The sequence below is a fragment of the Ixodes scapularis genome, unplaced genomic scaffold, assembly GCF_016920785.2.
Source record: "Ixodes scapularis isolate PalLabHiFi unplaced genomic scaffold, ASM1692078v2 PGA_scaffold10__122_contigs__length_95168666, whole genome shotgun sequence".
NCBI lineage: Eukaryota > Metazoa > Arthropoda > Arachnida > Ixodida > Ixodidae > Ixodes > Ixodes scapularis.
Genome location: NW_024609836.1, coordinates 93,173,345 through 93,192,877, shown reverse-complemented (window position 1 = coordinate 93,192,877; position 19,533 = coordinate 93,173,345). Strand labels below are relative to the sequence as shown.

At 51.7% G+C, this 19,533-nt stretch overlaps 1 protein-coding gene across 2 annotated transcripts in view; it reads left to right on the top strand.

Moving 5' to 3' along the window:
- The window catches only part of LOC8032248 (protein brunelleschi), a 29,342-nt gene that overhangs the window by 7,435 nt on the left and 2,374 nt on the right, over positions 1–19,533 (top strand). The window contains exons 6-24 of one of the 2 annotated variants that reach the window (XM_029979201.4): positions 634–812; positions 1,530–1,789; positions 2,020–2,213; positions 3,334–3,405; positions 3,924–4,046; positions 4,665–4,734; positions 5,280–5,373; positions 5,851–6,027; positions 7,203–7,422; positions 7,975–8,101; positions 8,972–9,209; positions 11,229–11,314; positions 12,128–12,277; positions 13,031–13,146; positions 15,247–15,389; positions 16,085–16,331; positions 17,468–17,558; positions 17,728–17,826; positions 18,064–18,188. In XM_029979201.4, coding sequence (XP_029835061.2) covers positions 634–812; positions 1,530–1,789; positions 2,020–2,213; positions 3,334–3,405; positions 3,924–4,046; positions 4,665–4,734; positions 5,280–5,373; positions 5,851–6,027; positions 7,203–7,422; positions 7,975–8,101; positions 8,972–9,209; positions 11,229–11,314; positions 12,128–12,277; positions 13,031–13,146; positions 15,247–15,389; positions 16,085–16,331; positions 17,468–17,558; positions 17,728–17,826; positions 18,064–18,188 — 2,811 coding nt within the window. Of the gene's footprint in view, positions 1–633; positions 813–1,529; positions 1,790–2,019; positions 2,214–3,333; positions 3,406–3,923; positions 4,047–4,664; positions 4,735–5,279; positions 5,374–5,850; positions 6,028–7,202; positions 7,423–7,974; positions 8,102–8,971; positions 9,210–11,228; positions 11,315–12,127; positions 12,278–13,030; positions 13,147–15,246; positions 15,390–16,084; positions 16,332–17,464; positions 17,559–17,727; positions 17,827–18,063; positions 18,189–19,533 lie in introns of both variants that reach the window. The other variant, XM_029979200.4, reaches the window with a different exon arrangement.

Genomic DNA, 19,533 nt, shown 5'->3' with positions numbered 1-19,533 from the left:
CGATGTCGCTGACATCTTGGTTGTCGAACAGGTGGGAGAGGCCTTGTACGCGCGTTGTTTTCTAGCCACTTAGTCTCGAACCCAGTCGTGTGTCTAGGTGGCAACACATATTCGCCAAAAGGTCTACTATTAAAAAGATCTGGAAACATCGGGGAATTGGTAGGGAAATCGTCGAAAAGTTGGCCAAGTTGAGGAAAATGGGTGATGGTGAATGGCGTAGTGACACTCGACAAAGCGGGAAGATATGGCATGCTTTGGCCTTCACACCAAGTAACGGTTGCCTGAGGCGTCACTGGGCAGCGTAAGCCATCACCGAATTCGACGGATTAAACAGGAATAGCCAGAACAGCCACTGTAACCCCACCCTCTACATTTTCTTGGTCTGCAATGGTTAAGGAATTCAATCAAAATATTTGGGGAAAACCTGAAAAAGTCGGGGAATCGGAGAGAGGCTATTCGGTGGGCACCGTGTGAATGGGCTCTTGAAGTATTGTCGTCACTCTGAAGCGTAGCTTACTGGCTAGCTCTAGGTGCCATTACACAGCGGGGTCAAAGAGTGCGTGTGTCGCAAGTAAGTTTCCTCCCCCGCCCCCCCCGGGGGCCTCGAGTGTGTAACGGACGTGGCGTGCCCAGGTGTACCCCGACCTGGAGGGAGACAAGCTGGAGCGGGACATCCAGGAGTTTGCGGCCTCCCTGGTCTGGGTGCTCGAGTCGAGGAGGCTGGACCGCTCCTTCGAGAAGCTGGAGCGCTTCCCCCTCCTCAAGGCCCCCTTCGAGAGCAAGGACTTCGTCGGCCTGGACACAGAGTCCCGGTGAGCAACCTGCTCGCAGCAGTTTCTACTTCGCGGGTCCTGAAACCGGGTTCCCCAGACCCCAAAGTACCGTTGGGTAGTTTACCCGAGCTTCCAAAATTCCTCGGCCATCCCCACCTCTAAGTAGAGTGTTCTTCCAGTTTAAGGACCAATTTATTAGGTCTGAGCTTTCATTGATGCACAATTATTTACTTAACCCTCCCTATAGTATGTGCACCATTGTTACCGAAGTCTGTAGGCTCCTGTACCGCTTTGTTGCTTTTTATTGCTTCAGTACTGACACCAGGAGGGGTTCCTCGGCTAGAAATAGAGAGAGATGGGGGTTCCTCAAGGCTGAAAAGTTTGGGAACCCCGGTCTATACCGTCCTTTACTGTGGAGCTATCCCACTGCCTGCACGAGCTATACTCGCAGGTCTCCTCCCGCGTGGGTGGGGGCAATTGGTGGCCGAGTGTGTCGGTGCACCGCAGCTCGGAGCACAAGGAGCAAAAGCTTGCGCCGCAGAACCCAGGGATCCTGGGTTCAATCCCCATCCCTGCCCGTTTCGACCTGGATGAGCTTCGTACCGGCTTGCGGCCGTATATTGTTAGTTTGGGGTGCACGTTAAAGACCTTAGGCTTGCAGCGGTGCTGCATTGGCTGTGCTTTTCGTCTATGGCACGAAACAGTGTCACCTTTCGCTGTGTAAACTCAAACATAAAATATTCTTTGCACGTGCAGGCCATTTAAGAAGCGGTGCCAGGGGCGCATGCGCAAGCACCTGGGAGATCTGTCCCTGCAGTTGGGGCTCGCCCACGAGGCCCTGCTACTGTACAGCGAAGCCATCGAGCTGCTCCGGGCGGTGCCGGATTGGCTGTGGTTGGCGGCGGCTTACGAGGGCCAGGGAGCGGCCTCGCTGGCGCTGCAGTGGCCCCGCAGCCCCCAGGCGGTGCCCCTGCAACGCAACGCTTCATTCCCCAAGGCCAGGCAGCCCAGGCCAGGTGGGGCTTCTCGGCCGGAACCTCTATATGCCTCCAACGTAACGGTGCGCGAAAGCAGACGCACAGTTTGCACAGAAGGGAGACACTCATGCAGCACTGACTAACAACTGTTTCTTAATTTCAATGTCGTTTACTCTTCTTTTTTGACGCATTAAAAGAAAAAATTGAAAATCTTGTTGCTGTCTCCTTGATCTCGTGAGCGATTCATAACCCCTTCGCGTCGTGCGCAGGGTCCCTGAGCCGCAGCCTACCCAACGGTACCGAGCCGTCTGAGTACAAGGCTGCCGGGCGGGCAGTGCTGAGCCTGGACGAGATGACGGAGCGGCTCCGCGAGGCCACGGCCCACTACGCCAAGTACTCGCACGTCGTGGCAGTCCACACCGAGTGCAACATGAAGGCAGCACGCTTCCTGGCTGCTCACGAGGTACCGTGGAATCTCACTGTCGCTTGCCGGAACGGTCACAGGGAACACGACCCACTCCCGGATCTTGAGAGGTTGTAAGTTGGACGCCTGCCAAAAAGTCGGCGAGGTCGCCGACTGCCGCAACTGGTGAGCACCGCGCTCGACCTTGGTACTGGCCAGTCGTGGTGGTCAGTGATCTTGCCAACTTTCTTGCCGTGCGTCCAACTTAGAACGCCAAGAAAGATGTTCCGTTCCCACATCTCGCGACCAGGAACAAGTTTCACGCCTGGATGTCACAACCAAAAAAAAACGTTCTGTGCCTGGATGTCGGAACCAGGCAACGTGTTCAGTGCCCGGGTCTTGCAACGAAAGAGCCTTGCAAGATCCAGATGGAAACGAATTGGAGATCTAAGGGGCCATGTTTTTTGGCTCGGAATGTTCATCTAGTTCAAGGGAGATTTTGTTGTGTTTGGCACTTCGTAAGCTCGTCTACGATCAGCGAGACTGCAAATACCCGCCTACTGTCAAATACCGGGGGAGTGCCCACCCCGTTTTCACTAAACACTAGTTACGGTATATTGAAAACTTTGGGATGTCAGTTCAAATGTCAACAAATTTGATTTGACCTTTGGCTTCGATAGTAACTATAGAGAAATCTTAATGTTTTCTCGAGTTTGTTGCGGACTACTGCAACCCCTTAAATAGGCTTTCGTAGCAGCTCAGGTGCACCATTGCGAACGGACACCTTCGACTTTGGGGAGGACGCCTCCCCGCAGCACATCAGCTCGTCGAGAAAAACGCACCTCTCAGACGATGGGCCTGTGCTCACGCAATCCAAAACTGTTGTACCTTTGTTTTGGCGTAGGTTACAACTCCTGATCATCTAAAAAGCAAAAATAAGGCGATTCCTCGCGTTGGAGCATACATACTTTAGTTGCTGCCCCGATGTGGAGCACTATGTGCGTGACATACAGTTTTTGGGTCACTTTTTGCTGGACTTGCGGTCGGGTGCTTGTCATTAAGGATCAGGGACCAGACCGTCCAGTCCAAACTTGGAATGCCATTTGTTATTGTGAGCTGGTCAGCATCCAAACTGGGGCCGCCGGTGCAACTCGAAAGCATCTTTCGGTTTCGTTTTCAGAGGTACATGAGTGCTTCCGAGTTCCTCCAGAACGCTGTCTCCATGAACCTGCCATTGACAGAATCGGAAAAGGTGAGGCTCCCTCAGCATCAGAAGCGTTCCTTTATCCGCAAAGTCCGGCAGACCACAGATTGCCAGCCTGCAGGAGGTGGGACCAACGTCCCAACGGACGTTCTTGTTTGCCCACAGCGTGGCGGCGTATCATATGGTGTTGACCCGCAACAGATGGCATATTTGCCCCAACAGCATTGCAGCATGTTATATATGTGGGCAAGATAATGCCAACGAGTCTAGTCTGTTTAGTTTTGCAGCATTAAATCAGCTTGCTCTTGGAAATTTGTCATGTCCAAGACATCTCGGGTCATTCGGAATAAGAGTATAGAAAGCGAGTGGAGCCATTGCTATCTGAAACTGCCTGTCCTCGAGGCTTCATTTTAGAGTCGTAAAAGCTTCACATTAGGGACAGAGCACTCCAGATTAGGTTCAAGCAATTTGGAAAGTAGAGGCAAAGTGCATGTGGCAAGGCCCACCCTGTATTCTGCCGAGTCACCGTAGCGCCGGTCCTGGGGCTGGGGGTCTTCTCCGCCCAGGTGGAGTGGTATGCGTCCCTGGCCCGACTGTACTCGGAGGTGGGCTTCCAGCGCAAGGCTGCCTTTTACACCCGGGTGGCTGCAGTCAAGTGCATGGCTGGGCCGGGTCCCAACCCCTCCCAGGTGGGTTGAGCACTCTGCAGTCTGCATGACCTCGAGCTTCTCAGAACCATCCTGGCATCCATGCCAGCAGAGGGCCTTGCAGAAATTTCCAATGTGTGGTGTTTGCCGCCATCCGTAGCCGAGTTCTTCTCTGGTGGGTATGTGGCGAATGCATGGTGCCACAGCGCCCCTGCAGTGTGCATTGGACCCCGGAAGATAGATGCTTTTGGGAGATGAAACTGTATTTACTCTATTACTCCTAACGTGCCCCTGGCTTTAATGTGCACCCAGTTTTTATACTCAAGAATAATGATTCAAACGTGGCCCTGATTTCGGTTTTGTGTCTGATTGCAACGTGCAGGCAGTTTTTAGGTAACCATGTCTCAAAAAAAAAAGTGTGTGTTAGAATCAGGCATGTACAAATAGGAGCTCAATCTGGGCATGTGGTAGGGATGAGATGTTCAAACGTTTCCAGTGAATACTACCTGTTCTTTCAGACTTGGTTATAACGGCGTTAATGCAGAGGGAGCAGCGTTCAGTTTGGGGAGTTTGCTGCTGACGTTCGTCAAGGGCAGCATAGGTGCACAGTGTTTTTCTTTCCCTCTCAGAATTGTGTGTTTGTGATCCGCTTGTTTGCAGTGCTACCAGCTTCTGCTGAAGAGTCTGGACGGGTATCGGCTAAACCTGGACCCTTCCCGACAGTCCAAGAGTGGGTATAATTTTATAATGCGGCGTAATATTTGGTAATGGGCAAAGTAATAAAATAAACGAAGAATGACAGGGTTAAACCAGTTTGACGGGGGCAGTTCTTGCGTTCAAAGCCACGCTTATGGTGCCACCCTGGCATCATCATCATCCCCTTTTTCTGAGTGCCAGCGATGACAGTGACCTTATAAAATTGTGCACGCGGTTTTCTGAAAACTGGTTTTGAGTGAAACAACATTTAGGTGACGCTGTTTAAAATTATTTCTAAAAGGCACTGAGGTCGGTGACAGGTCAAGAATTCGGTAGATGCCCTGCCTCGAGCACGAGCTTTCTGTTTTTTATAAACATTCATCGCGCGTGCAGCTGAAGCGCCGTGGAAAGCACCGGGTGTGTGTTGGAGGCAGAGTGCACCTACCGAATTCTTGGCTCTTCATCGAGTGTAGCTGGTCCGATGCGGCTCGTGCTCGATCAGTCGTCACGGCTGAATCGAGTTGGGAAGCGGCCCGCGCAGTCTGACATCTCGTCCGTCACTCTCTCGTCGGCTCGCAGACTGCATGAACGGCTGGCCCAGGATCCAGATCCAGCTGCTCGAGGACCTGATAGTAACGGCCAAGAAGATGGGCAACCTCCAGGTTGCCGTCCGGTGAGGCATCCCCATTCTTACGACACCTGGAACGCGTCTTGAACCGGTGTGTTTACTCCGTCCTTGAACGTGGTCCCTCGAATGATGTGCGACGACGTCGCCGAAGTGTAACGTCGTTGCTTGCTGCGATCTTGGCGGTGACGCAGCAGCAGAGGTGGATCTGGCAGACACTTGTTCTGCTGCAAGTTGCTCTCCAGTTTGACAGTCCACGGAAGCTTCGGCACCCAGGAGTTGGGACGCTGCAACGACGGCGGCACTCGTGTTCGCTCATGCTTTTTGCCGAAACTTCCACAACCAACAGTCAGGATCGCAGCATTCGACAGCGCGACGCACCTGCTTGTGCGACGTCATTTGCTGCCACTTTGGGATCACTTTCGACGCACGGGCGGAATAGGAATAGACGCGTTGCAAACACCTCGCCGGCGTCGGGCGGCATCTCCGTCCGTTCACCTCCCCGGTCCGTCGCCCGCTGTGCAGGCACACGAGCTACCTGCTGCACGCGATGCTGGAGTACCTGAGCGTGGCGGAGCGCCAGGAGCTGTGCGCCCAGCTGGAGTCGCTCGCGTCCCAGTGCGAGCCGGTGCCGGGGGCGCTCGCCCTCGACTGCGGCACTGTCCTGCCCCCCGTGCACCTGCTGCAGCTGCCCTACGTCAGGTGCGTCCCTCTGTCCCGTTCGTACGGGTGCCACGTGTGGGTCGGGGGTGGGCAATGTTACTAGATCGAAGTCGGTTGACGAACTTCCTAGAACGCCCGGCGCCTGTTCGCGGCACACCCGCTCTGTGGCGCCCTTTATGCCGTCGACTTGGCCTGTACAGAAAGCGACGGAACCGGTGGAACGTCGGATGCACAAAGTGATTCTATAATGGTTTTTATGGCGAACATAAAGAGTGCGCAAAAAGGGCGTCGTTCGAAAACAGCCCTTCTCCGTTGCCCATGGAGGCGTTGCCAAGGGTGGTGCCAAGAACGCCGTCGGCCTGTATCTGCTTGCTTGCGGGCAACGAGAAGAACCGTTTTCGAACGACGGTCTTCCGTTGAGCTTGTCAGCTGATGGATCTAAAGGCCTATTCACACCCTCGCGACTCCTTAGGACCATATGCCTTAAAACCTCTTAAAATCTTTTAGAAGGAGAGAACACATTAGCACGCTTGCTCCATCTACGAGGTGGCCCTGGAACAGCATTTCACTACAGCGAAGGTTTTGCAGTACTGGCGAGATCAAATGTATGTGCTACCTACGAGAAATGGTCGTTTATAACATTGTCAAAATTTTTTCGAGCCAAGAAAGGAAGGATGAAAGAAACAGGAAACCTATGGGACTGCCAAGTGTTCCACAGCTAGCCAACAGGTGGGGCAAGTGTGTTCCCTCGTCGTAAGAGATCACAAGAGGTTTTATCTTTAAAAGCATGCAGTCCTAAGCAGTCGCAAGTGCATGAACAAGCCTTTAGAACGTTGGGGTTAGGCGTGGGAGCCGGGGGGGCATCCTTTGCCCTCTGTTCAGCCATCGCTGGCTCGCTTTCCAGAAAACAAATTAAAAAAGATAATTCTTTATTGTTAACTATGAGGTCAATCATTTCCTCTGTAGAGAGCAGCTGACGAAGCTGCTGCTTTTTTGTCGTGCTGTCGCGGAGCAGCATTCTAGTGTGAGGGTTCTCAAAGCGGGTGTCCTAGAAACATGGGGGTCGCCCAGAGTACCTTCGTGGGTTCCCCCCATCTCCAAAATTTCCTCGACTGTCCCTCTGCCCAAGTCGAGCACGCAACTAGCGAGAGTGAGCAAAGTCTAGGCTTTTCTCCCGGCGCCCCTCCTTGACGTCACGTCGGGGCTGAACGCAGGTCGCTGGTGCCCCAGCGTGCGGCGGCCCACCTGCGCCCCCTGCGTCTGGGCCTGGCAGCGGAAGGCACCTCCTCGCCCTTCATCTTCTCGCCCCTGCAGCCCCACCGGCGCTCGGGGCGCTCGGCTAAGCTGGACCTGCTCTGGGTCGAGGGAGAGGTGTGCGCCGTGGCCCTGCAGCTCTGCAACCCCATGCCCTTCGAGCTCAGGGTCAGCCACATGGTGGGTGACCCCTTCCCGTAACAGTACTTTCAAAGGGTCGCCGACCCAAAGCTAGGGGTGTTGCACTCTTTGCAAGAGGCGTATGGTTGTTTCCTCACAGAGTAGAACTAGGCGAATTTGGGGCCTCCGATTTGGCGTCTTTTTTTTTTTTGCGACTCCACACATTACCCTGGTTTACTAGGGGGAGAGAAGGGGCTTGAGGGGCTTGGATAAACATTCGCCAGTGTTTCAAGCATGCACAGATGCCGCCTCAAAGGCGACGCCCACCTCGGAGATTTATTTGCTTACAACCAATTGGTAGGTCGCACCGTCAACGCTGCTCGATTTACTGTTGCGAGTGGTCTTGTCTCCAATAACGAACAACGAGCTTGGAAAGGTCTCAGTCGTCTTTTGCTTGCAAATGAGTGGGACGTTCAAATAGGCCAATCCGGGTCCTGGATGTGCTCTAGGGTCTTACTGCGTAAAAAAGTTCCTATACACCCATTGGAGGGGTCTGTATGTTTTGTGCCGGCCATTCGGAACACCCGTGTGTGTTGCTTCCCCGTCCCTCAGTCGCTGCTGGTGGATGGCCTGCCCTTTGAGTGCTTCCCTTCGTCCCTGGAGCTGCCGCCAGAGTCAAGTCCGTACCCGGTGAAGCTGCTCGGAACGCCCCGGGGCACGGGGGACCTGCACATACTCGGTGAGCGGGCAGGGAGCTTGATGCATGCGCAAACCGCACATGCCTCACTACACATACGTCGGGGTGTCACGTCGTGTCGTATGACATCAGCAAAGTGGTTATGTGACAACATGACACTGCATGACCACTTCACGTGACATTGAGGTGTCATGTGACTTGCCATGACCACACAACGTCACTGTGTCACGCGTCGCTGTGACGTCAAGGCGTCACATGATGTCATTATGTCGCATGACAATGTGCTGTTTAGGAGAGAAATTTTTTTCAACAGGGAAGATTTTTCTGCTAAGCCTAGTGGACAAATACATTGTGCATTTTCCTGCCTCAACGCTAAATGTAATGAGAAAGTTTCTTTGCTACATTTGAAGGGAAAATACCCTTGTGCAGTGTGGTCGTTTGTAGCTTGTGCACAGCAGAGCGTGCAGTGCCTTGGCCGTTGCCAAAGTTCATTTGCAGGATTCGGAAAGGAACCAAGAATATTTTTAAGCAGCATGTGTGAACAAAATCCAATACACCCCGGGCAGTGAAGTTTGTTTTGACAAGTGGCACCATCTTATGGGGAATTATTGCAACTCTGAGACTGCCTGTGACCTCGATCATTGGACCCGATCTAGAATCTCCGAGCGCCATTTTGAACTGCGACATGGCGTTCGTGTCCAATCGCTCCATGACACGGCCTTCCCAAAGTTTCCCTTTTTGGCCACCAGCCGCGCCGACTAGCAGCCGACTGAGGTGCCCCCCGTTCACTGCCCCGTTGCCATACCCGCTCTACGCCTTATGAATTGGTCGCATTCATTTTGAGAACTCTTTAGCCAAAGCGAAAGAAACTGTTTCTCGTTCCCTCTGGATCGGACTGGCGTTTTTGTGCAGGCTACGCGACGTGCGTGTTGGGGGTGCAGAGCAGCTGCCGGGTACGCGACCTGCCCCAGCTGCAGCGGTCGAGGGGGGGCGCCCCCCGGGACGGGGCCTTGGTCCTCACCGTGGTGCCTGCCCTGCCTCAGCTGGAGGTGGTGGCCCAGGGCTTGAGCCCCGCTGCCACCTTCTCCACCGTGGGGGACACCTCCCACGTGGTCAAGCATTACGCCCTTGCCCTGTACGCGGGGGAGAGGTCAGTGGGAACGCCCCCTTCTCACTTTTCGTTTTAACAGGTCGCTGAAGAACGTTTTTAACGCAGGATATGTTTTATGGGTCGTTTGCTACGAGAAAATCAAAACCAGAAAAACCATCACAAGCATACGTCGCGAATGATCGACATGGACGGGCGTCACGAATGAGTGACATTCTGGCAGCGTTACACGACGTTAAGGTGATATAGGAAGTTTACAAATTAAGTTCGAGCCCCGGCGGGAGCCTGGCGGGTGGCAGTCGGATATTATAGCCATTGAGCTGCGTACCACAACTTCTCCGAAGGATGGGCTCCTGGCAGAACGTGCCAGCGAGTGCGGTGTGACGTCATACCATGTGACCGCTCGCCTCAATGGTGTCACGCAAGAACTATATAAGGTAACGCCCGTGCGATGCGCTCGGTCGCACGGCCTTGCCCCGGCTAACATTTGTGGTGCACAATAAAAAATCTAGCACAAACCAGGCACGGAGCGTGGTTGGTGCAGGACACATTCCATGCTTCCCGTTTTTTTAATGCGAAAGTATTAACTGTCCCTTGAAACTAAGCGCGAAAACAGCACTTAGTTTCCTTGATCCCAAAAGTCCCATTGGCCGGCGCGCGGCCACGAGGCTCCCATTAACCGCTGCGCGCGTCAGTTTCAACGACTACCGCCAGATGGCGCTGCATGTCCGTGCTGCCAGCACACCAATAAAACTAACCGCCGCAACCCCATGCCACCATGAGCCCCGCGCCGGTTAAAACGGACACGTTGGCAAGTGCTTGCAGGTTTCTGCTCGTCTCGCCACCGACCAACATGCCGTCGCCTCCATCATCCACATCATCGCCGGTGCTTCTGCCACAACTCAGAAACATTACTCGTGCCACAAAACTCCACGGATCACTCCGCGGCGTTTCATTTGACATTCATGCTTAGGTGCTTAGGTGTCTTCCGACTTTTTGTCAGCATGATTGATCATGCATAATTTTGAGGTTTCCACTGAAAACATTTTTAAAATTTTAGCGCAAGACGGTATTTGTCATATTTACCAGATTCTAACGCACACCCAGTTTTATATGCCCAACGGTACAAATTTTAACATGCCCCCTATTTCGGTTTCGTGTCTGATTCTAGCTCGCAGGCAGTTTCCAAGCTTTTCTTTTTTCTTGGGGAAAGGTGCATTTAAAATAGGGCCATTTCCAATTCAAGGCATACCGAAACGTGCTTCTATTTCGGGGTCGACGCATTGAAGTAGAAGCATAGTATTTCAGAATCGCTCCCAGCTGAAAAATAATGTCTTGCAGCGTAAACATTCGCTGAAAATATAGTTTACAGCAAAGGTGTTTATGGCTAGGGTTCCATGAATTTTTTGTTTGCGTGACCAAGAACTCTACACTCGCACGTGCTGCACGCCTTCCCCGTATAAAAGATTCGAAGTAAATAACCAAAATAAAGCGTTGACAAATGCGCGTGCAAGATAACATTTGTTTTAGGCTTTTGCTTTAGAACAGTTACTGCTACAGACACCGGCACGTGGAACACTATCCCCTGCATTCTCCTTGATGCTTAGGTAATTTAGCAATAGCAACAGGTCTATTCAGTAGATTAGTTATCAATAGGCACCATTTTCAAGATCAGTAGACTCTCGGGTAGATAAAGGTTTCTCAAAGATTTGCTGCTGTGCGACCTGCGTCGGCCATGTCTACGCTCGCACCGCCCCCTCTTTATCGTTGTTCCAAGCACTTGCTCCCCCTTCACAGAGTGGAATGGCTCATGATTTTTTTCTTTTTTGGGGGGGGGGGGGGAGAAAGTTATGTTGTAACATAAATGTTCTATACAGGCAATGAGAAAAAAAAAATTCTTTGGTGGTTCAGTGTCTCTTCAAGGGTGTCACGAGATAAGCTAGCACAGGACACCTATGACTCCAGTTTACGACTAACAGGATAACTCTAAGCCGGAGCAAGACTCTTGTCGTCTGCCGACTCGCACGACCGTGGAACGGTGAGCGTGCCTCTTTGTTTCAGCCACGAGTGCCTGTTCACCCTGACCAACACGGGCAAAGAACCCATTGAGAGCTTGGAGACCACGCTGCAGACCAAGCTGGACAAAGGTGCGTCTGCGAGCCGACCCGGGTCGATCAGCCAGTGGCGTGTCGGATCAGTTGCCTGGGTCGTGCCCACCGCGGTACTCTGCTTGGCGGCGACATTTGGCGCCACATTGTCACGGCCACCATGGTTGCAATGGCGCCACAGTTCCCAACTGTTGCGAGAAGATGTAGCTTCGTCTTGCGTCTCGCTCGCGCGGGCTCTCGTGCAAATAAGGTGCCAAAGAAAGTTGCTCGTTCAGGGAGCTTCGACAGCGCAGGACTGTGGAAGTCACGGTAGCCTTGGAAAGCAAAGAAAAGTCTATGCAAAGCATTGCTTCTTTGTTGGGGGGATCAAAATAAAGGACCTAGTCCGTGGCTCTTTTTCTCTACCGGTGTTAACCAGGTCCCTGAATTGCTCGGGTCCACAACTGTGTCACTGTGTCACCCTTGTAGTGTCACACCTGTAGTGTAAGGACTTCTGCATTGCACACACTCGATATAATCTAGACCAACAGAAACAGCAAAATAATTGCCCAAAAGCAGTCGAAAAATGTTCTATAATACTTCCAGACTACTGTCTGGCTGAGGTTAGGTCAAACCGCATCGAAAACATACCACGACTGTGCTTGTGTTGCCTCAGAGTACCACAGTTGTGTCAGTTGCTCAACGTACAAATTTCTCAAAGTTCCCGAATACCCGCCTACGACATCCCATTGCTCACCATGCCATTGCTTGAAAACCGTTGCACGCCAACACAATGATCCTCGAGATTTTCTGCAGATGTGGGGCATGTCAAAGTAACAACCGGAATCTTCTTTCGTTTCCTTGCATGTGCAGAGAGCGAACAGGCCATGTTTGCATGGGGCGCGGAAGAGCTGACGTCACAGCTGCCCATCCCAGCCGGCGGCAGTGCCAGCTTCACGCTTCACGTCACGGGACGGGGACACTTCCTCGCGCCCACGGCCGGCAAGAACCACTTGGCCCCGGGTGAGCGGAAGGGGGGCCAGCCTGGCTCCTTGGCCATTGTCGAGAGATGGCACGAGGAAGGGGCAGGGTACTGATTATTCAGACGCATGTCGCACCTTTGCGCAAAGCGCAGACGTGTCAAGACTGCAGCATCAGTTTGCGCCACAATTTTCTCCTCATTCAAGCTTCGTTGCAGTCCTTTCCTAGTGGCAGCTAGAATCACTAAGTAAGCTATGCTTCTGTGGTGTCTGGTTTAAAGTTAGCTAGCTAGGCAACCATGAAGAATGATACGGAGCGGAGTGGAGCACGGCGACTCCATTACAGCGTGGAATGAAGCCATTCCTGCTGCTGTTCTAATAAGCTTTATTGAGACATTGTGTGTGTACTTTTGTGAAGCTATGACAGCTTCAGAGCCCCATTGATGCATGCAATCAGTGTTGTCAGTCGGAACCGTCTCTCGACAACTTGACCAATGGAAACCACAGGAAGTGCTTTCCTTTGTTTCGAGGAATGTAACAATGTGAATATCCCAACGGCTACCAGGGCCATATCAGGCAATGGGTGTGAAGAGTAGTGATGCTTTCGGCTTAGATCTCGAGTAACTGAAGCAGCAGCTGCTGTGCCGTCTCACGGGTTCGTGTTGGTCCACGCTTCTTTGCTGGAAACGGGCAACTTCTACTTTTTACCTTTCCTCAAGTCATGCCTTGGAATGTCAATACGACTGTGGGGTGGATTGCGCATTGCTGAGAAAGGTCTGATGTCTCCCTTCCCCAGGAGTCCCCAACAGCCGGCAGGGGTCGGCATCCCCCCTTGGCACGCCCAAGCGGAGGTCTGCTTCGAGTCGCTCCCAGCCACCCCCTTTGGATCATCACGACCCTTGTCCAACCAAGGTAGTCCGCGACCCATCGGCGCATATCACAAATCCTCTTTTCCGGATTCATCGCTGCATGCCCGCCAGTGCCGTTTCCTCACACCTGCCCTACAAGTCCTCAGTAGAACCTCGTTGATACGTTCTCGGTTGATATGTTTTTCCGGCTGTTACGTTCAAAAACGCCGGTCCCGTTTTACTTCCCTAGAGATACATGGATTAGTGTCTTGCCTGTTACGTTTGTTTTCCTGGTAGTTACGTCCAAAAGTGTTGGCATTGCGGCACCTCGGTGCGCCGGGCGCCAGGCTGCCAAGCTGGCTTCAAAGCGAAGCTAGCGGAGCAAAGCCAAACCATGCAATGCGGGTCGCACGACACGCGTGGGCACGCAGACGCCCGTTTTTCCCTTTGCTCCTTTCCCCCTGAGCTCTGCCACAGCTTTTCATCTTGCTTGGGTGTGACCTTGGAGCACTGCTCGGACGGGGAGCGAGGCTGGGGAAGCGGCAAACGCTTGTTCTCTCTTTCATCTGTCCTTCTTTTTCTCTGGCACGAGGTGCACCCGCTTGCACGCTGCACTTTTAGTTTCTGTTCCGCTGGATTGTGTAAACCGCGGTGTTCACGCAATCGAGCAAGAAACTAAAATTAAACAGCACACAATACATCGGAGGAAGAGAAAAGGACAGTAGGAGGAAAGAGTAATGACTCCCAACTGATTTATTCAGAAACAAGAGAAAAGGAGGAAAAAGGAGTCATGAAAATTGAACCCCACGTGAAGTGAACACTAGATAAAAGAAAAGGAAGAAAATATGTAGACATAATTGATAGTTTAAAAAAAAAAGAAAAAAGAAAAATCTTTTTAAAATTTTTTTTAAATCTATAATTTATGTCTGCACATATTTTCTTCCTTTTCTTTTATCTAGTCTTCACATCATGTGCGGCTTAGTTTTCGTGGCTTCTTTTTCCCCCTTTTGTCTTCTTTCTAAATAAATTAGAACCAGCGCTTTTTGGTTCTACTGTCCTTATCTCTTCCTCCGACGTTTTGTGCGCTGTTTAATCTTAGTGATGTACCAACTAGCTCAAATTGCCACTTTACTAGAGCAAGAAACGTATGATTACGCTGCGCGGAGAGCGAGAGAGGACTGCAGCTTCTGGAGAAACGGCTTTTACTGCTTAACATTAATTCGAAGCGGCAGGCGGATATTACGCGCTTTTGTGAACATGTCCGAGTCCTCAACAGTTCTGTAAGTACGCATAAAATAAACCATTGTATAAGAGCTGCTTTCTATCTCATGTGGAGCCCCCCTAAGTGCGTTATCGGTTGTTATGTTTTTCCGGATGATATGTTTTTTTCCGCGGTCCCCTGAAAAACACATCAAAGAGGTTCTGCTGTATTTTCTCTACTCGCTGCCATTTAATTTTAAATGCAAAGCATTTATAGAACCAGATCTTGGTGTTTTAGTGTCCTTAAATGTAGCCTCGATGACGTCACATAACAATGTTACGGTGTTCGCTTGGCGTCATGAGTGATGCACGCAGGGACACGCCTGCACTGTGACACCGTGACGCGACGTCACTTGACATTAGTGTTAAGGTCAGGTCGCATCACTTCATGTGTCAGCATGATGTCACATGACACTGATTTGACGGGACACCATGTAACACTAAGTTGTCGCGCTAAGGTGTCACCTGGCGTGCCAGAAAAGCAGCAGCACGGCGATGACAAGGAGCACAGATGCAAAGAAAACACGGAAATGCTGTGGATGCCTTTGGGATGTACCAAAGGGTCGGGTCAAATGTTTTACCCATTCATTCTGCAAATTTATTCTTGTTGATCCGAAAGGCTGAATTTAGGCTCACTCTGTCTAAGCCACACTTCGGCCCTTACCAGGAAGGTGCCTTTTTATTTACTGCGAAGCCTCTCTGTAGTAATGAAGCGAGTGCCTTGCCACGCTTGGTTTGCACAGCACATATGCTGTCACAGCCACCGCTTCACGACGCTGTCAGTACAGAGCAGAGGACGCCTGAGCGTTCTCCATCATAGGGATCACTACTCTACAAAGCTGCGCTTAGAGCCACATTTAGAGGGAGTTTGGACATGACAAGAGAGAAATGTCCGTGCATGCAGACGGTGGAGGCGGTGCTCCAGTTCCAGTACAGCGGGGGCCCCGGCCTGCGTGCCCGCTACTGCCGCCAGCACAGCGTGGCACTCACGGTGGAGGTGCAGCCCTCGCTGCTCATCAGCCAGTGGGACGTCCTGCCTGCCCAAGTGTGAGTAGACCTGGACGAATGGATGGACGCATATGGCTCTAAACCCCTTACAACCTGGTTAGGTGGTCTCCTTCACCTAGCCAGTGTTTTTAATGTCAACAGTTAGCCCCCGCTTAATACACAGAACAGAGCAGAAGTCGGAGCCATCTAGTAATAGTCACAGAAGCCATAAAGCCATAAAGGGGGCATGAAACGGCTCGATCGCGCACCCTCGATTTCGGGAATTGAAGGTGACATTCACGGGGCAAATACATGGGATCGATTCTTTGCCACGTTTTCTGCGCTCTGCTCTATGCATCTTGAGGTGTTTTTCCTGGTGTGGAGAAGCTTAGTGATGCCGCCATTAGAGCGTCGGGGTGAATAGACCGACTCTTGAAAAAGGTGTAGTACGTATTGGGGCCGAGTGCAGTGTACGCTTGTAAGGCAAACTGTCAGGCTAGGGAGCAACCTGCAGCAAAGCAGGCGCCTTTCACATCCACCACCGCCGCTGCAACACCGCAACGATCGCAGGCTGCAACAATGCGACACTTTTACGACGTCATTGAGGGACCGCTCTTTAGGTCGCGGTAAACTCGCTGGTCGGAGATGCATTCCAAGCACCATAGTTTAGCTAACAGAGGACCAACTCCTCGAGCGTTTGTGCAACAGCTTTTGCACATTACGTACGTTGAAGCCTCGGTATTTGCATGTTCCAGGGCAAGCGAGTGCTACCTGGTCCTGGACGTGTCGAATGGCACGGAGCAAGAGATGGAGCTGCTGTACCCGCACGAGCGGCGCATGCTCATGGAGGCCCACGACTCGTGCCGCATCCCGGTCACGGTCCGACGCTGCTCTCCTCCAACCGCGGAAGAGCACGACCGGGGAGGCGGGGCCCCGCTGGGAGCCCTCGAGGCTGCCTGTCGCACCCACCTCCTGGAGGTCGTCGACCTGCGCTGGCACCTCATATCCTTGCTCCGGAGCAGACGACGGAGAGGGACGGCTGCATGCACTTGATTTGACTCCACACGCTTTTTGTTTTATGACTTTGGTCACAATGCTGCGGGCGTTTCGTGGTTTTCAACGAGTTCTTCTAACTGCTGCTTTTTTCGAAGGACAAGTCGGCTCTAAACTAAGGGTGTGCGTATAATGGTTTGAATAGAATACGAGGCTTGCATTGACGTCACATCGGCGGATTTGGTGGTGCGTGTCTTCTACAATACACGTTTCGCACCAAAATTTATTTATTTTTCTCATCAAAAAACAAGTAGAGGTGACCACCAGCATGGTGCGATGACATCATGTGCAAGCCATGTATAGTGCCGCATCATTCACAGCCTTCACAGTGCAAGAGAGAGCCACAACATACTGGCTCTCTTTACAGTGTCAAAGCCAGAGATGACGCTGTGCCATTTAATTTGAAGCAGGATTCGCACACCCTTAGTCTAATCGATTTTCAGTTTCGATTTGGCTCTCCGTCTCAAAATCTAGACTGCAAGTCTAGTTTGACTACCCCGCCCGTTGGCTCTACGCAGTTTGAATGCAGACCGTACAGGAATATTTGGGAGTGAATGTGAATATATTCCAACTGCATATTGGTGACACAATGTGCATTAGCTCTTTTGTGGAATGCTCGAGGATGGAAAGGAGCTGTTGAACCCGTTGATGATGAGCCCACACTTAGTGAAGTGGCCGATATAACAAAGCATCCCTAGTTTAGAGCAGTTTCTTTGGACAGCGTGCAGACGTTGAAACCAGTGGTGTAGGCAGAGAGGGGTTTTGGTGTCGGCGGTTAAACGCCACCCTCCCCTACATACGCACGCATGTATGCACGCGTACACCCACACACACATGCACACTACCCCATGGAAGTCCCCCCCCCCTTTTCCCACAAAAAAAAAAAAAAATCCTGGTTATGCCACTGATTGGAATGTTTTGGAAAGAATGGTATCTCAACCCACATATGAAGCACTGTAGGTGTAAGAACAACATTCACTCGTTAGTTTCCGAGTGGCAACAGTGGGTACTGTCCGGGTTCAGTGGAAGCTCCCGTGCTCTCCGCTCTTTGCTTACACCGGCGCTCCTTAACCGCACCTCACCATGGCATTGAGAGGAGCGGAAAGGCCAGCATTGCCGAGGTTCCCTGGACACCGCGGATGCTGGATGCCATCCTGCTGTCCCCGCTGCAGTGGGGTAAGTGGGGATGACAAACCGGCTGGGGACGGTTGGGCTCGGTTAACGCTGGTTCATACAGAGAACTCCGCCTTTAGTTCCCGAAGGGGCTTGAGCTCCTCGAAGCTCGACTGGCGCCGGTGCCGGTGGTTCAACGGCGCCCCCCCCCCCCTTCTCGTTTTCTTGTCAGAGATCCGAGTGAACAACAAGCCTCACGAACTGGAACAGGAGTATGTGTTTGACGTGGGAGAGCCCCTGGTGCTGAGCGTCTCCATCCGCAACATATCTGGTGAGTGCAAGCTGGCGACGGAAACAAGTCGAGCTAGTTGGTTGAACTTGAACGTACTGGGTGGGACCGGCCGAGCACAAAAAGGAAGGATAAAAGGAATAGAGGAAAGGACAGTGTGTACTTTCCGTCCTTCGAGTTTCATGGTTGCAGCTGCGGCCAGGGTGGCGGCTGCGTGGGCCGAACGTGCCAGCAGCGGGGAGGGGTCTGAATGGCTTGTCCGGTTGTCTCCCAATGCAGAGCGTCCCCTGAAGCGGCTATGGCTGTCGGCCGGCGGCTATCAAGACCGGCAGAACGGGACGCTGAGCTACCGCCTCGACTCCAAGTGTGCCTTTGTCGGCTGCAACAAGGTCTTTGTTGAGGAGGTGCGTGCCGCCGCATTCTTTGCTCTCTCTGTGCACCTTTCGTGCCTGGGCAAACATCCGTTTTTGAGAAGGGCTAAAATGACGATGGAGCCTGCAAATTGTAGCGTGAAAGTCGTGCGTTATTAAAGGGGTACTTCAACGAAATTCGAAATATTCCTGTCGTGTTAAAAAACTGGTTGAATATGATCCACAATATCCGCAAATGACAATCAAACGTTTGTGTTTTGAGCCTGGTGGCTGTATTTTTCGTTATAAACGGCCCACTCTGGCAAGCGCTCGGAGAAGGCCCAGCGGAGACCACGTGACATCCAACGCAATCGTGACGTGGGTCGTCTCGGGACGAGCAAAGCTACGGTCAGGCTGACGTCGAGAGGATGGCCTAGTCGTTCCAGCCACCGAAGCGGCTGCTTTTGTACGAATTTTGGGTGACGGGTTAATCTTCTGTAATCTTGTAGGGGGACAATAGCGACTTCTGCGACACACAAAAGGCATTCTCGGGAAGAGGGGAGTTCCTCCTTCCCCCCCTTCTCTCGTCGTGGCCGGAGGCGAGACAACCTCCGTCACTAGCTGTCAAGGTTCCTAGACGGGCATTACAAGCGAGGCGTTAGCGACATCCACCAGGTGCTCTTTGCTAATCGTTTACTTCATTTTAAAATTCCTTTTCGAGACTTTTTTAACAAGATATTGGTATGTTCAATGTGATACTGCTCCTTTGAACACATATAGACCATAAAATAAGCGCCGAAATTTCGTTGTAGTATCCCTTTAAGGGGGGACACTACCCAGAAAGAACAAATTCTGCAAAAAAGTTGATTTTGAAAAATGCCCTATTTACATCTGCCAACATCTAGAGAGTATTCCCAGAAAGTTTCATTTATATACAGTGCATAGTATTTCTTTTTATAAATTATTTTCAGTCCACCAATGTTAAAGGAAAGGTGGAGGTTCGAGCACTTTGAATGCATTTTTCTCCAATCCATTTTTTGGCATAAATCCCACCTCAATAAAAACTATTGTTTCAGTATAAAACGAAATTTACGGTACCATTGACCTCGATTTGCAATATGTTAATGGCACTTTAAAAGCGCGTGTCTTTCTATGCTTCGTTTCACAATAACTTGGCGAACTGTGGAGACGCCCCCGCAAGCCAATAAAAGCGTCGGAGCAAGGCACGGGACAACACTTCACGGAGGCCTCGTTACTGCCACAGCAATACCACCGTCCAAGACAAAAAGTAGTTCTAGGCTTCTTTTTTCTTTTAACGGCAATGGAACTCGCACGACACTGAAGAAAGACGAAGACATGTTACTTTTCAACAATACCTCATTCGGATCAAGCAATTGTA